We start from the raw sequence: 16,129 nt of genomic DNA, 5'->3' as shown, positions 1-16,129 counted from the left end.
AACTAAAAGGGCATTATCATAAACTAAATGGGCCTATCGCGTGAACACGGGACTTTTGACGCCCATGGAAGGGGTGATACTGCTCGAGACATGAGGAGAACTGAGACGGGCACTATTGTTTCTGAATTTACAACTTTTCCATTTGAAGGAATGGATTGCATGGATTGCATTTAGCAAAGAGACTGTTGTTTAATTTCACTTACCTCTTACAAGTGTACAGAAAGTCTTGTTAAATATCAATAGAATTTACCTGAATTAACCTGCTGCTGTGTGGAGAATTTTGGCACGGTAGCTTACCTTGTCAGATCAGGAGCTGTTTTGCTGCTTGCTAGGTCCAACAGTGTCAGTGACTGAGTTTTAAGAGTACACTCTCTGTACCCGGGGTTATATTATCTTTATTCCTATATTGTAATTGATTGTGTGGTATTTGTGTAACTGCTAATGTTTCATTCAAAATATGTTCTCGTAAAATTGCATTCTGTGTGTGTTTGTATTTTCAATGAGTCATTCATTTTGTAGTGTCAGAAACATTCTGAAAACAGTAATATAAGCCTTTATGTAGTAATATCCCTAGCCTCTCGTTTTTCCCCTAGCGAGTCAATATCATAAATGTTAATAAACTGAGATGTCTTTTTCACCATTATTCCCTTGCTGATCTATCCAAGTCTATGGTGAGAGGGTTACATATAAGTATCAATAGCATCTTACCTGGGGTTGTGCCTGGCTTCAGTTGAGAATAGACTGAATCTGCCTCTGGTGGGGTTGTTGTTTCTGTAGGGAGTGAGGACAAAATACATAGATATTCAATATGGGGTCAGAGGTATGAGGTTCTGATAGGGGGAATAAGGAGGGAGGGATGTCCAGTCTTACCTCTCTTCTTCTTGGCTTTGGTCTTCTTTTTGAGGACAACCTCAGCGTAGGTCACATCAACAGGTCCAGCTGCTGCTGACAATGGACATTTCCAGTCAACAAATGAAGGAATTAGCTTATTGTATATTCTGCCTCTTCATCAAAACTCCCAAATTGTGAATTTATTGACTAACTGCCAACTTGTAGAATAGGTCTTACCTGTGGCTTTCCCCGTCTTCACCTCAGAGTAGACTGGACTTTCTTTTAGATCAGCTGGCTTTTCTGAAGAGGAGGAAGATGGGCAGAGGTTTTGTTTTATTTTTTAAATATATACATGTTTTAACTAATCTTTGATACACTGCACATTATTAATTGATGTCACAGTTGATAGTCACCATTCTTTTTCTTGTCCAACTTTTTGAGTTGAATCTGGACGTATGTCACATGACTTGGTCCTACAGCAGCATCTGAAACAGACAGGTGATAGACTAATATCTCTACTTAGGACTCTATTCAGTCTGTATTGATGAAGGGTTACAGATTGACTGACAGAAATGTAAAGGTCATTTCTGATTGAGTCGAAATATACAGCGTTTACCTTGAACGCTGTCTCTACTAATGTGGGAACATTGCCTTTAAAATTTAAATCACTGTAACGCTGAACTTCCATGAAACGGACTGAATAGAACCCTTAGTCTTAGTGTGTCAATCATATTAAACACATGAAGAACAGCAGCACTAACTCTATACTGTAGTCATATTAAACACATGAAGAACAGCAGCAGTAACTCTATACTTGTCAAGGTTGTGTGTAGGAACGGACCAAGGCACAGTGTGAGTATCGTTCCACATCTTTTATTAGAATGTATAACTTTTCAAATCAAAACTATAAACAAAACAAACCGTGACGACAGAGGTGCAACATGCACTAAATCAAAAATAATCTCCAACAAACAAAAGTGGGAAATACTACTTAAATATGATCCCCAATTAGAGACAACAATGGCCTCTAATTGGGGATAATCCAAAAACCACAACATAGAAAAACAGAAACTAGAACCAAACATAGAAAAAATAAACTAGAATAAACACCCCCACTCATGCCCTGAACTACTCTACCATAGAAAATAAGAGCTCTCTATGGTCAGGACGTGACCAAAGGTGCGGACTCCGGCCGCAAAACCTGAAACCAAAAGGGAGGGTTAGGGTGGTGTCTAGTGTTGGTGGTGGTTCTGGTGCAGGACGAAGAACCTTCTCATCCAGCGGATCCTCCCGCATCGGAGGCGGTTCTGGTGCGGGACGAAGAACCCTCTCATCCTGCGGATCTGCCAACATCGGTGGAGGCTCTGGACCGCAGACCGTCGCTGGAGGCTCTGGACCGCAGACCGTTGCTGGAGGCTCTGGACCGCAGACCGTCGCTGGAGACTCTGGACCGTCGCTGGAGACTCTGGACCGTCGCTGGAGACTCTGGACCGTCGCTGGAGACTCTGGACCGCAGACCGTCGCTGGAGACTCTGGACCCGCAGACCGTCGCTGGAGACTCTGGACCCGCAGACCGTCGCTGGAGACTCTGGACGTGAAGGCGCACTGGAGGCCTGATGCGTGGAGCTGGAACAGGTAGCGCCAGACTGGTGACATGCACTTCAGGGCGAGTGAGAGGAGCAGGCACAGGACGTACTGGACTGAGTACACGCACTTCAGGGAGAGTGCGAGGAGGAGGCGCAGGACATACTGGGCTGTGGAGGCGCACTGGAGACCTGGTGCGTAGAACCGGTGCAGGATATCCTGGACCGAGGAGGCGTACTGGAGACCAGGAGTCCTAAGCCGGCACAAACCTTCCTGGCTGAATGCTCACTTTAGCCCGGCAAATGCGGGGAGCCGGCAACGAGCGCACCAGGCTGTGAATGCACACTAGGGATACCGTACGCATCACCGCATAACACGGTGCCTGACTGGTCACACGCTCTCCACGGTAAGCACGGAGAGTTGGCTCAGGTCTAAACCCTGACTCTGCCAGTCTCCCCGTGTGCTCACCCCCCCGATTTTTTTGTTGTTGAGCTGCCTCTCGGGCTTCCGTCGTTGACGTGCTAATTCATCGTATCGTCGCCATTCCTCTCTCGCTGTCTCCGCCTGCTTCCATGGCAGGGTCTTGTCCCCTGCCATTACCTCCTCCCAGGTCCAGGATGTCCTCCACTCTCGGGCCCAGGATCCCTGCTCCTCCTGGGCACGCTGCTTGGTCCTTTGGTGGTGGGAGATTCTGTCAAGGTTGTGTGTAGGAACGGACCAAGGCGCAGCGTGAGTATCGTTCCACATCTTTTATTAGAATGTGAAACTTTGCAAGACAAAACTATAAACAAAACAAACCGTGACAACAGAAGTGCAACATGCACTAACTCAAAAATAATCTCCAACAAACAAAAGTTGGAAAAACAACTACTTAAATATGATCCCCAATTAGAGACAACGATGACCAGCTGCCTCTAATTGGGGATCATCCAAAAACCCCAACATAGAAAAACAGAAACTAGAACCAAACATAGAAAAATTTAACTAGAATAACCCCCCCCCCCCAGTCACGCCCTGACCTACTCTACCACAGAAAATAAGAGCTCTCTAAGGTCAGGACGTGACAATACTGTATTCATATTAAACACATGAAGAACAGCAGCAGTAACTCTATACTGCTTTCATAATAAACACATGAAGAACAGCAGCAGTAACTCTGTACTGTATTCATATTAAACACATGAAGAACAGCAGCAGTAACTCTATACTGTATTCATATTAAACACATGAAGAACAGCAGCAGTAACTCTATACTGTATTCATATTAAACACATGAAGAACAGCAGCAGTAACTCTATACTGTATTCATATTAAACACATGAAGAACAGCAGCAGTAACTATACTGTATTCATATTAAACACATGAAGAACAGCAGCAGTAACTCTATACTGTATTCATTTTAAACACATGAAGAACAGCAGCAGTAACTCTATACTGTATTCATATTAAACACATGAAGAACAGCAGCAGTAACTATACTGTATTCATATTAAACACATGAAGAACAGCAGCAGTAACTATACTGTATTCACATTAAACCCATGAAGAACAGCAGCAGTAACTATACTGTATTCATATTAAACCCATGAAGAACAGCAGCAGTAACTCTACACTGTATTCATATTAAACCCATGAAGAACAGCAGCTGTAACTCTATACTGTATTCACATTAAACATAACATACACTATACAGTACCATTAACATTGTTGTCTGAGGGATTGATTGTGTCGTAGATGTGAGCACTACCTGTTGGTCAAAGAAGAGAGAGACAGGTTAGTTAGGTTGGTTCTCCCTCAGCTTGTCTAGGGACAGAGAGTACAGTAACATGTTATATAAAGTGGATGTTGATGAGTCAGTGTATGAGGTTACAGAGTGAGGAGTGGTAAAGGTCTGGGTTGAGAAACTGACCATGCTGCAGAAGTGTATACCCAGCATCAGGAGCCCGGCCCTGGGTAGATCCTTGGTCCTGTTGGGGGTCCTGGTTGGTGCTCTGGGGCTGGGGGTGCCTAGAGGGAGAGATATACTCATGAAGAACTAAGACGATATGTTACTGAATTATCATAGTTCAGACAGGTGTACTCACAAGAATATTCTGTTAAAACAGGAACCTGTAATGAGAAATGCATTCTATTATATCGGGTCATTGCTGTTTTGAACTATTGTAATTACACATTTTTCTAACTAAACATGAACTAAAACGTTTAATGATAAATAATAAAATCTCACCTTTGGTGTTTTTGTATCGACACAGCAGGACCAGGAGAATGACCAGTAGAACACCAGCAACAACCAGACCCACAACCCCTCCTACTAGGACTGATGTAGAGGATCCAGGAGATACGACTGGAGAGAGAACAGCACAACACCATCAGACTCTGAACAAAAATATAAACTCGACATGCAACAATTTCAATGTTTTTACTGAGTTACAGTTCATATAAGTACATCAGTCAATTGAAAAAAATATTAGGCTCTAATCTATGGACTTTACATGACTGGGTGGGGGTGCAGCCATGGGTGGGCTTGAGCAGGCATGGGCCCACCTACTGGGGAGCCAGGCCCAGTCAATCAGAATGAGTTTTCCCCCTGAAAGTGCTTTATTACAGACAGAAATCCCCCTCCCCTCAGATTACCGGATGTGGAGGTCCTGGGCTGGCGTGGTTACACATGGTCTGCGGTTGTGAGGTTATAATCTATGTATTGATCATGCTGTTTTATCAGATTCTTGAAATGCCACACCTGTCAGGTGGATGTATTATCTTTGCAAAGGACAAATGCTCACTAACAGGGATGTAAACACATTTCTTCACTAAATTTGAGAGAAATAGGCTTTTTGTGCATATGGAACATTTCTGGGATCTTTTATTTCAGCTCATTAAACATGGGACCAACACTTTACATGTTGCGTTTATATTTTAGTTAAATAGGTATATAGACCAGCCTGTATCTTTTGATCATTTAGTTGAGAGATCATATTTTCTATGGGAGTACAAATCCAAACGTAAGTTAACATCAACACTAAAATCACTATCACACAGATGATGAAAAGGTAACTTGAGATCATAATCGTTTTCTCACCTCTCACTGTCATCCAGCTCTCTGGTGATTCTCCCTTGTCAGGGGATTTGCATTTGTAGAATCCTTCATCTGACTTGGATACTGCAGGGATGGTCATCTCTCCTGTGGTCTCATTCTTGATGAGTACTCCATCTTTGTAGAAATCAGCCTTGATGTTTGAGCTGTTTGTCCTGTATTTGCAGCACAGAGTCACAGAGTCTCCTTCAGTCAGGGGATGGACAGGGCTCTCCAGGATCACATCACCAGCTGTTTAACATAATATATAAATAATTCTGTCAATCTGCATACTGGAGTCATCACCCTCAAAATATTATGATCTTGTAATTTATAAGAGATGCAATAATTCAGTTACAGAATTGAACAACATATCATACATTGAAATGTTGTTGTTTTTTGTGTGTGAATGTCGTACAATAGACGTACCATCCACTGAGATGTTGACAGCATTACTGTACTCTCCTGATCCAGACTCACACCAGTACACTCCACTGGACCATGTGTATGTGGACCTGATGGTACATGTGGACCCTGTTATTGATCCCCAGTTAGAGACACACACTGACTCTACTCCTCTCTCTGTGTATCTCATCAGTCTCCATCCAGTAGAGTTCCCCTTCTCCTCACAGATCAGTGAGAGAGACTTTGATCTAAAGTGTTGAGTTGTGTTGGGACTTATTCTGAGAGACACTGAAGGCTGCAGATCTGAAACAAAGAGAGACAGAGTCAAACCTTTAGTTAAATAATATATATTATACACATGAGGGAGACTTAAATATGTTTTAATACAGTTAGTTACCTCCTGACCAGAGAAACTGAGGTTCACTGTAGAGTGTGTCATAGACTGGGTCTCCTCTCCCAGCTCTACACACATATCCTCCTGTGTGACCAGCAGGACTCAGGGTGTACAAGCTCTCTGTAGTTCCAGTACTACTGTCAGATAGGGTCTCTACAGAGTACGATGAGTCAGATAGAGAGGGTAACCCAGCTCTGTAGAGAACAGTCCTGTACCAGGAGAACCTCCAGCCTGTAGACATCCTGTCAACTTCACAGCTCAGAGTCACTGAGTCTCCAGGGTTCAGCCACTGAGTAGAGATACTCAGGACAGCCTTGGGTTTATCTGTTATGAAGGAAGTATTTAACCTTTTAATCTTAAAAATATTTGAGACAACAATCATGACACATGTAGGCTTAAATAGACTTACATGACACAGTCAGTTGTAGAGCATCACTGGTTTCAGAGTGCTTGTTTCCCTTCACACCCTCACAGGTATATGAACCACTGTTAGACGTGTAGACAGGACTGATTCTGTACTCTGGATTTGTATTAGAGTTGACTGACTTCCTGTTATTATACCACTCATATTGCCAGTCAGAGTCTCCTCCTCCCTGTATGTCACATCTCATAGTGACAGTCTCTCCTCTGAATATCTGGGTCCAGTTGGGTTGGAGGGTCAGAACAGCAACAGGTCTCTCTGCACAGACACAACAAATAGTGAATATGTTGCACACATCAGAATACAAATGACACTCATCATTACTCACAACAATAGACCCTGAAGACATGAAAGGTATTCTGTAACATATGGCCAACAAGTAGAGTACATATTATTAATCCACATAGGAACCCACTTTCCTAAACAGTATAAACTCACCAGTAATGTTAATCTGCACTGGGTCACTGTATAGGGTGTAGTAGACTGGGTCTCCTCTCCCAGCTCTGCACCAGTACTGTCCTCCATCAGAGACACTGACCCAGCTGAGTGTGTAGGAGTATCCAGAGGTTGTGGTTACTGGTGTAGAGTCTGGTCTGTGTCTGTACCAGTAAAACTTCCATCCAGGAGACTCTACAGTACAGCTCAGTGTCACACTGTCTCTTGTGAATACGTCCTCCTTGCCTGAAGTCAGTGTAGTCGATGGCTGATAATCTGTTGGTATTGCAATAGGATTGAGTGGTAAGATCAACTTTACTGACACACAAAAACAACAACAACAGCAGCAAAAACAACAACAACAACAACAACAACAGCAACAACAGCAAAAACAACAACAACAGCAGCAGCAGCAACAACAGCAAAAACAACAACAACAACAGCAGCAACAACAACAACAACAACAACAACAACAACAACAAAGTAACTCACCATTCACAGTGAGGGTAATAACATTACTTGGTTGTGAAGATGTGGGTCTGGATCTTCTCTCTCCCTGACACCAGTAGAGACCCTGGTCAGACTCAGTAACTCTACTGATGGTGAGGTTGTCTCCTGTTATAGTGTGTCTGACAGACTGGGATACTACATTATCAGTCCTGTCTTTGTACCACTGATAGTTCCAGATACTGTCAGACTCTACTGAACACGTCAGAGTAACTGTCTCTCCAGGGTACACAGGGTTTGGCTCTACACTCAGTTCAGCTTTGTGCAGGGCTGTGAGAGAAGAGCATAAAATTAATCAGATTATTTGAACATTATTTGATATACATCATGTGGATTCATATCCAACAGTTTAGCTATTGGAGAGTTTAGATATAAGTCAATTGTAGGTGTATGTAATCAGTCTCGAGCTCACCAGTTGATCTGATGAGGACGGTTCCACTGAATTGAGACTGCTGGGGCCGATCTCTCCTGGTCCCCACACACTGGTACTGACCAGCCTGGTCAGGGAGAGAGATGGTGATGGTTTCACTGGTCTGACTGGAAAGCTGTTGGTTGTTTCTGTACCAGTGGTACGTCCAGTCTGTGTAGTCTGGTATGTCACACTGCAGAGTGACTGTATCTCCAGAGTAGAGGGGACCCTGAGGAGAGACTCTCACTGAGGCTCTGGGCAGAGCTGTTGAAAGACAATGCAGTCAGTTGTTGATTCATACGTAGTATGAGAACACATTTTGAGAATCTTGCTATCATGGTATTGATTCAAAAAGGTTATCATTGGGAATAATTGCATTTGGAGTTAGTACATATAGCCTCTTTTTACTCTTTGTCAATGATTGAGTCTCAAGCTCACCAGTGAGCTGGATAGAGAGGGCTCTGCTGAGTTGAGACTTCTGGGGCCGATCTCTCCTGGTCCCCTGACACTGGTACTGACCAACCTGGTCAGGGAGAGAGATGGTGATGGTTTTACCATGTGTACTGGAACCTGGTTGGTTGTTTCTGGACCAGTAGTACGTCCAGTCTGTGTAGTCTGGTATGTCACACTGCAGAGTGACTGTATCTCCAGAGTAGAGGAGACCCTGAGGAGAGACACTCACTGAGGCTCTGGGAAGAGCTGTGGAAACATAAACAAAATATATCCAATATACACTGAGTGTACAAAACATGATGAACTTTCCATGACATAGACTGACCAGGTAAATCAGGTAAATCCATCCATGTCACCTGTTAAATCCACTTCAATCAGTGTAGATGAAGGAGAGAAGACAAGTTAAAGAAGGATTCTTAATCCTTCAGACAATTGAGACATGGATTGTGTATGTGTGCCATTCAGAGGGTGAATGGGCAAGACAAAAGATTGAAGTGCCTTTGAGAGGGGTATGGTAGTAGGTGCCAGGTGCATTGGTTTGCGCCAAGAACTTCAACACTCCTAAGTTTTTCACACTCAACAGATTCACGTGTGTATCAAGAATGGTCCACCACTCTAATGACATCCAGCCAACTTGACACACCTGTGGGAAGCATTGGAATCAACATGGGACAGTATCCCTGTGGAACGCTTTTGACACCTTATAAAGTCCATGTCCTGACGAATTGAGACTCTTTCAAGGGAAAAAAGTGGACGTTTGCAACTCAATATTAGGAAGGTGTTCTTAATGTTTTGTACACTCAGTGTAAATTATTATAGTTACCCATAGAGATGTTTACATGATTAGTTAGACTTACATGACACAGTCAGTTGTATAGGATCACTGGTTTCAGAGTGCTTGATTCCCTTCACACCCTCACAGGTATATGAACCACTGTTAGACGTGTAGACAGGACTGATTCTGTACTCTGGCTTTTTATTAGAGTTGACTGACTTCCTGTTTTTATGCCACTCATACTGCCAGTCAGAGTCTCCTCCCCCCTGTATGTCACATCTCATAGTGACAGTCTCTTCACTGAATATCTGGGTCCAGTTGGGTTGGAGGGTCAGAACAGCTACAAGTCTCTCTGCACAGACACAACACAGACACCTGACTGAATATACAGTTGCAAGGAAGGTGTTCTTAATGTTTTATTCACTCAGTGTATTTTGTGCAACTAAATACTTGCAGCTCTTACCATATTCTTTACATTCTCTCTCAGACACAAACATCCATGGATAAAAATGTTAATAAAAAAGAGCTTCAATATAACAATACTGAGTTGTTGGAGTTCAAGCAGACAGAAATACAACTGGTATGACGTATCATACTGGCTACAATACAGGCTTTAGTCTACCTGCATAAACACAACCATCATAACACAATTACCTATCAGTCAAATAAAACATGTACATAAACTATGTTTCATACCTCTTTACAGATCACACATACACAACTGAATCACCTTTTCTCATAACATTAATGAACGTGAGGAAGGAAAAGCAGAGACAAAGATGATGAAACATTAAGAGATGGAGGTTTGATCAAATAAATGAATATCTACCATCATCTTCACCACAGTGTCCACAGTAGATGAGCATACTCAGCACTTCAACAAAGACAAAGAAAGTCATTACAGTACAGAAGTAATACAGAAGTGTATAGTACTATAGTAATAGAGTAGTAATATTAACATTAGTGCATTGTGCTCATAGACAAACACACAAACTCTAATACAACGTCAGTACTTACAGAGCAGCACACAGAGCAATGTGTTGTCCATTCTGTCCCACTGACAAGTGACTTTCTCTACAACTACAGTTCTTCTGACAAACCCCTCTACTTCCTATATGATGAGAGTCTGTTTAGATCACACCTCTTCACCGTCACACAGAAAATAGAGAGAAAATTATTGAGAAACGTACAAAGACTGTGAGAATAAAGAGTAGCGGTTGATGGAGTGTTAAATATCTGACCAACTTCTTCTCATGGTTGGCTACATGACCTCACACTGGTTCACACCTCTTTGATGGAGGAAAGGAGGATGGAAGGAGAAAAGAGATCTGAGATGAGATCAGAGCTTGTGGTTTGGTATCAAAATGTGCAGATGTTAGTTCATTTTTACACCCACCATGCACAGATAGATGCCTCCCCTCAAACCTTTGCTATGGTGACTACTGGTATCCCAGCTAGCCTCAGCTTCAGCTATCCCCTCCATACACACATACACTACTTCTATAGGAGGAGCATGTGTCAAAACCACAGTCAGCTAGCTGACTCTTCTCAGGGGTTTGGTGGTTGACTTGTTCATTAGTCAGATGGTTCTGAGGGACACTTTTAGTTAGATACTGTCTACATAGATATGTCTTTGTTATTGTGTTGTTTATGGTTGTGTTTCAATATGTTTATGTGATGTGTGTCAGTGTGTCAATTGTTCATTTATTGTGAACATGTGTCTGTGTTTTTTGTTGAATATAGCACATAATATAAACATTTAGTTATTGTATCAGTTTTTTGTATTTTGTGTTAAAAAAAAACAATGATGTGTTCCTCATTTGCATAAATACACCAGGTATATTAGTAAATATGAATAAAGTAACATAAAGGGGAGGAACATGGCTTCCACCAGTAAACACTTGCTCTGTCTACTCTACCTGCACTCATCTGCGTTGTCTGGACTGTCTCTTTAATTATTGTTGTTGTCAAGATCACTGCATAATTCAACAAGTGTGTCAATATCAGGATCCCCTCAGATAAAAAATCAACAGGCTTGTCTCTAGATTACACCTATCTATACATACTTTACATTGTTTGCGAGGTCAGACACACTATCACTATAATGTGATCAATGTGGGCATTATCCAATATGGATAAATAATCAGGTACATTTTTAAGGTTTTTGTCTAAGCTGCATTAAGCACCAATTTCTGTTCAACAAACGGTTTCTGCAAAGCAACAAAGGCAGATTGTAGCTCTGAAAGAGCCTTGTCAACAGAAGGGGCAACAGAATATAGAACAGTATTGTCCACATACAAATGGAGGTTCCAATTTCTTACAGACAATAGAAACTAATATGGTCATTGGTCACATAGCAACAACATAACCCCTCAGTGTACTGGGTCTGCCCTCTTATTCCTTCCTCTCTCTATCTCATCATAATAGTACAGACATGGAACACTTCTGTATGGGTTCATATCAGTAGAAGTCAATCTGAATGTGGTTTACAGATGACTGACAGCACTGTGGTGCATAGAGATTTTGTTAGCCACACATCACCATCTGTGTAACATAATATATAAACAATTCTGTAAATCTGCAAACTGGAGGATCCACCTTCAAAATCTTATAAATGTGTATTTTATAAGAGATGCAATCATTCAGTTACAGAAATGAACATCCTATCATGCATACAGTATGGAAAACATGTTAGTTGCAATAAACATAACATCCAAGGGGATCTTGACAGCATTACTGTACTCTCCTGATCCAGACTCACACCAGAACACTCCACTGTACCATGTGTATGTGTAGCTGCTGGTACATGTGGACCCTGTTATTGATCCCCAGTTAGAGACACACCCTGACTCTACTCCTCTCTCTGTGTATCTCATCAGTCTCCATCCAGTAGAGTTCCCCTTCTCCTCACAGCTCAGTGACAGAGACTTTAATCTAAAGTGTTGAGTTGTGTTAGGACTTATCTGAGAGACACTGAAGGCTGCAGATCTGAAACAAAGAGAGACAGAGTCAAACCTTCAGTGATATAATGATATATATTACACCCCCGAGTGGGAACTTAAATATGATTCAATGCAGTTAGTTACCTCCTGACCAGAGAAACTGGGGTTCACTGTAGAGTGTGTAATAGACTGGGTCTCCTCTCCCAGCTCAACACACATATCCTCCTGTGTGACCAGCAGGACTCAGGGTGTAGAAGCTCTCTGTAGTTCCAGTACTACTGTCAGATAGGGTCTCTACAGAGTATGATGAGTCAGATAGAGAGGGTAACCCAGCTCTGTAGGGAACAGTCCTGTACCAGGAGAACCTCCAGTCTGTAGACATCCTGTCAACTTCACAGCTCAGAGTCACTGAGTCTCCAGGGTTCAGCCACTGAGGAGAGATACTCAGGACAGGTTGTGGCTGATCTGTGATTAGGCAGTTGACTAGTTAAAACTTCTAATCTAAGAAATTATTCTAGTTGCCCATGGAGATGTTAACATGATTAGATAGACTTACCAGACAAAGTCAGTTGTACAGCATCACTGGTATTGGAGATCTTGTTTCCCTTCACACCCACACAGGTATATGATCCACTGTTAGACATGTAGACAGGACTGATTCTGTACTCAGGCTTTGTGTTAAAGGGGATCACTAACTGACTATTCTTATACCATCTGTAGTTCCATTCAGAGTCTCCTCCCCCCTGTATTTCACTCACTGTCGCTTTGGAAAGAGCTGTGAGAGAAGAGCATCAAATGAATCAGATGATGTGAACATTATTTGATACACATCATGTGGATTCATTTCCAACAGTTTAGCTGTTGTTGGAGAGTTTTGATTAAAGTACATTTTAGGTGTACGTACTGTTGCAGCCAAATATATTGGCACCCTTACACTTTTCTTAAATAATTCCCCATTTCTTCTAAAATAAGTTGATATTTACTGTCAGTATAGCTGGGCAGGGCTGAGAAAACATAGATTTGCAGATTAGACACATGCTATACATTACTTAAACTGGATACGAGTAGCTATTTCAAATTGTTCTTTAAAGAAAAGTTATCTGAGAATTTGTCATGTTCAGTTAGTGAACCATTTGTGTGGTTGTATCGGGTTAGAGTGATGAAATGCAGAAAGCACTTAAACACAGACAGAGAGACGGAGAGGGAGAACGAGAGAGAAAAAGAGAAATAGAGAGAGTGAGAAAGAGAGAGATAGAGAGTTAAAGAGGGAGAAAAACAGAGAGAACTGACTAAATTACATTGAGAGACTGAGAACAGGAATTGAGCTAGAAGACCAAAACTATACAATTGTATTGAATCTAAAAAATATATTTGGTAAAAAACTACACGATGTCTATAGATTTCTAATGTTACTCAGGCTAATGCAACAACCGAATTAGAAGCTGCAGTGACCAACAACTCCATTCCTCTGTAACACAGTATTACCAAACAAAGTCATCATCTGATGCCATATGTATTGTGCATGGTTGACATACTTCATATTCTATAAATGAAACAATTTCTCATCCAATAAAGGAAATGTGCTCGATTCTGAGCACCAGCGCTTCCTCTGGACTGGACCCCTACAGTTCCTGTGGCTGTGACACAAATGGGTCTTTGTCAGGATTAGAAAGCTACAGATCCTTAAAGAGAAACAGAAAGAATTTGCATCTGATGTCATTTTCACCTTGACTCAACTTCCTCTTTCTGTAAAAGGAGTGGACACAGCAACACTGTGGTCTTATTGTTGGTGGAAGAGAGAACTAACAAAACTAAAGTAATGATCTGAGGAAGGAGGATTGATGATAAAATTATATTTGTGCAAAAGGCAACATTGCATTGACCATACCAGGTCATGTTTACATGTTCAGTAGAATCTTTATTAATGTCAGTAGGAGAGGTGGAGAGGTGTCAAAGGGTTGACTTCATGGTTTAGGAGCTATTTATAAGTTAGCTGTGTGTGAAGATTCTTGCGTTACAAGGCAGGTCTGTCAACTGTTCAGAGGAATAACACAGGAAATGAGTTGTCAGACTGCAGTGGAGGCTCCTCAGAGGAGGAAGGGGAGGACAATCCTCCTCTGTGAATTTCATAAAAATACATATTTTTAAACATTTAAAAAGTGATTATTTTTAGATAAAACTATATTAAATAAATTCAGGTCACCAAATAATTGTTTAAAACACACTGTTTTGCAATGAAGGTCTACAGTGGGCTCAACAGCACTGTAGGGTAGCACCATGGTGTAGCCAGAGGACAGCTAGCTTCCGTTGTCTTCTGGGTACATTGACTTCAATACAAAACCTAGGAGGCTCATGGTTCTCACCCCATTCTATAGACTTACAAAGAAATGATGACAACTTCTGGAGGATGTTCTCCAACCTATCAGAGTCCTTGCAACATGAACTGACATGTTGTCCACCCAATCAAACGATCAGAGAATTAATCTAGTACTGAAAGCATAAGCTACAGCTAGCTAGCACTGCATCGCATAACATGTGGTGAGTAGTTGACTCAAAGAGAGAGAAAGACAATAGTTGAAAAATTTTGAACAAATTAATTTCTTCCAAAATTAAGGAGGAGCAAGAGCGAGAGAGAGAAATTTTGTTTAAAAAATGTTCACGTTCAGTTTCACTTACGTAGCTAGCAAATGCAGCTAGGTAGTTTAGCCTACTGAAACACCCTGCTCAAACAGAGGGAGGCTATATTAGCTAGCTGGCTATGACTATCCAACACAACACTGGAACTCTTCCAAGTCAAGATCAGCTTTTGGTTTTACTAATTTATTGCCACTGGGGCCAGCTGGTGTAATCGCCAAACTGCTTAGTGACTGTACACTGTAACATTACTGCATGATTGAAGCAGGTTTACTAACACTTTAGTTCTATTAGCTATGTTGATTATGACGTTACTTTAGCTAATATCGATACAACAATGTAGGATGTGTATAGCAGTTATGACATGGTTTGGCTTGGAAAGTTTTTTTGCCTGGTCACATACAGCTGATGTGTTGTGCATTGAAGTCCACAAGCGAAGAGAAAAGGTGAGAGTAGGAGAGCGCATAGATGCAAGAAGGTATACAACGTGGCTGCTATGAAAGTGACCCATGTTTATGTAACCGATGTGAAATGGCTAGTTAGTTAGTGGTGGTGCGCGCTAATTGCGTTTCAATCGGTGATGTCACTCGCTCTGAGACTTGAAGTAGGGTTTCCCCTTGCGTTGCAAGGGCCGTGGCTTTTGTGGCGCGATGGGTAACGATGCTTCGTGGGTGTCAGTTGTTGATGTGTGCAAGGGTCCCTGGTTCGAGCCCGGGTTGGGGCGAAGAGAGGGACGGAACCTACACTGTTACATTGGTGCCGTGACCCGGATCATTGGTTGCTGCGGAAAAGGAGGAGGTCAAAAGGGGGGTGAGTGTAACCAATATGAAATGGCTAGTTAGTTAGCGGTGGTCCGCGCTAATAGTGTTTCAATCAGTGACGTCACTCGCTCTGAGACTTGAAGTAGGGTTTCCCCTTTCGTTGCAAGGGCTGTGGCTTTTGTGGCGCGATGGGTAACGATGCTTCGTGGGTGTCAGTTGTTGATGTGTGCAAGGGTCCCTGGTTCGAGCCCAGGTTGGGGCGAAGAGAGGGACGGAACCTACACTGTTACATTTACACGTGATCAGGTGTGTATTCATTCTGCCGATTCTGTTGAAATACGTTTCTTAAACAGAAGCAAACGGGGATAAACATACCTGAATTCGTCCAATAGAAACTCTTCTCGTTTGCAACTGTAGGATTAAGGATTACACCTTAATCAACTAGATTCAGGCAAGAGTGTGTCACTGTCTGTCACCTCAAATTTGTCATAGGCTAGCAACCCC

General features: G+C 42.1%; 1 protein-coding gene and 1 long non-coding RNA gene across 2 annotated transcripts in view; both read right to left on the bottom strand.

Annotated features, from left to right (window-relative positions):
* The window catches only part of LOC115194383 (Fc receptor-like protein 5), a 71,508-nt gene that overhangs the window by 583 nt on the left and 54,796 nt on the right, over positions 1–16,129 (bottom strand). The window contains exons 12-17 of the mRNA XM_029754043.1: positions 4,326–4,423; positions 4,113–4,163; positions 1,245–1,316; positions 1,069–1,131; positions 871–945; positions 709–771 (exon numbers count right to left, since the gene is read on the bottom strand). Coding sequence (XP_029609903.1) covers positions 709–771; positions 871–945; positions 1,069–1,131; positions 1,245–1,316; positions 4,113–4,163; positions 4,326–4,423 — 422 coding nt within the window. The remainder of the gene's footprint in view (positions 1–708; positions 772–870; positions 946–1,068; positions 1,132–1,244; positions 1,317–4,112; positions 4,164–4,325; positions 4,424–16,129) is intronic.
* Positions 9,853–10,397, bottom strand: LOC115194391 (uncharacterized). Its single transcript, XR_003878353.1, has 3 exons — positions 10,306–10,397; positions 10,118–10,162; positions 9,853–9,910 (listed from the first exon to the last, which is right to left on the bottom strand). It is a non-coding gene; the product is annotated as an uncharacterized LOC115194391 (long non-coding RNA).

This window comes from Salmo trutta, chromosome 5 (genome assembly GCF_901001165.1).
Source record: "Salmo trutta chromosome 5, fSalTru1.1, whole genome shotgun sequence".
In the NCBI taxonomy this organism is placed as follows: domain Eukaryota; kingdom Metazoa; phylum Chordata; class Actinopteri; order Salmoniformes; family Salmonidae; genus Salmo; species Salmo trutta.
This window is presented reverse-complemented; position numbering and strand designations above follow the sequence as displayed.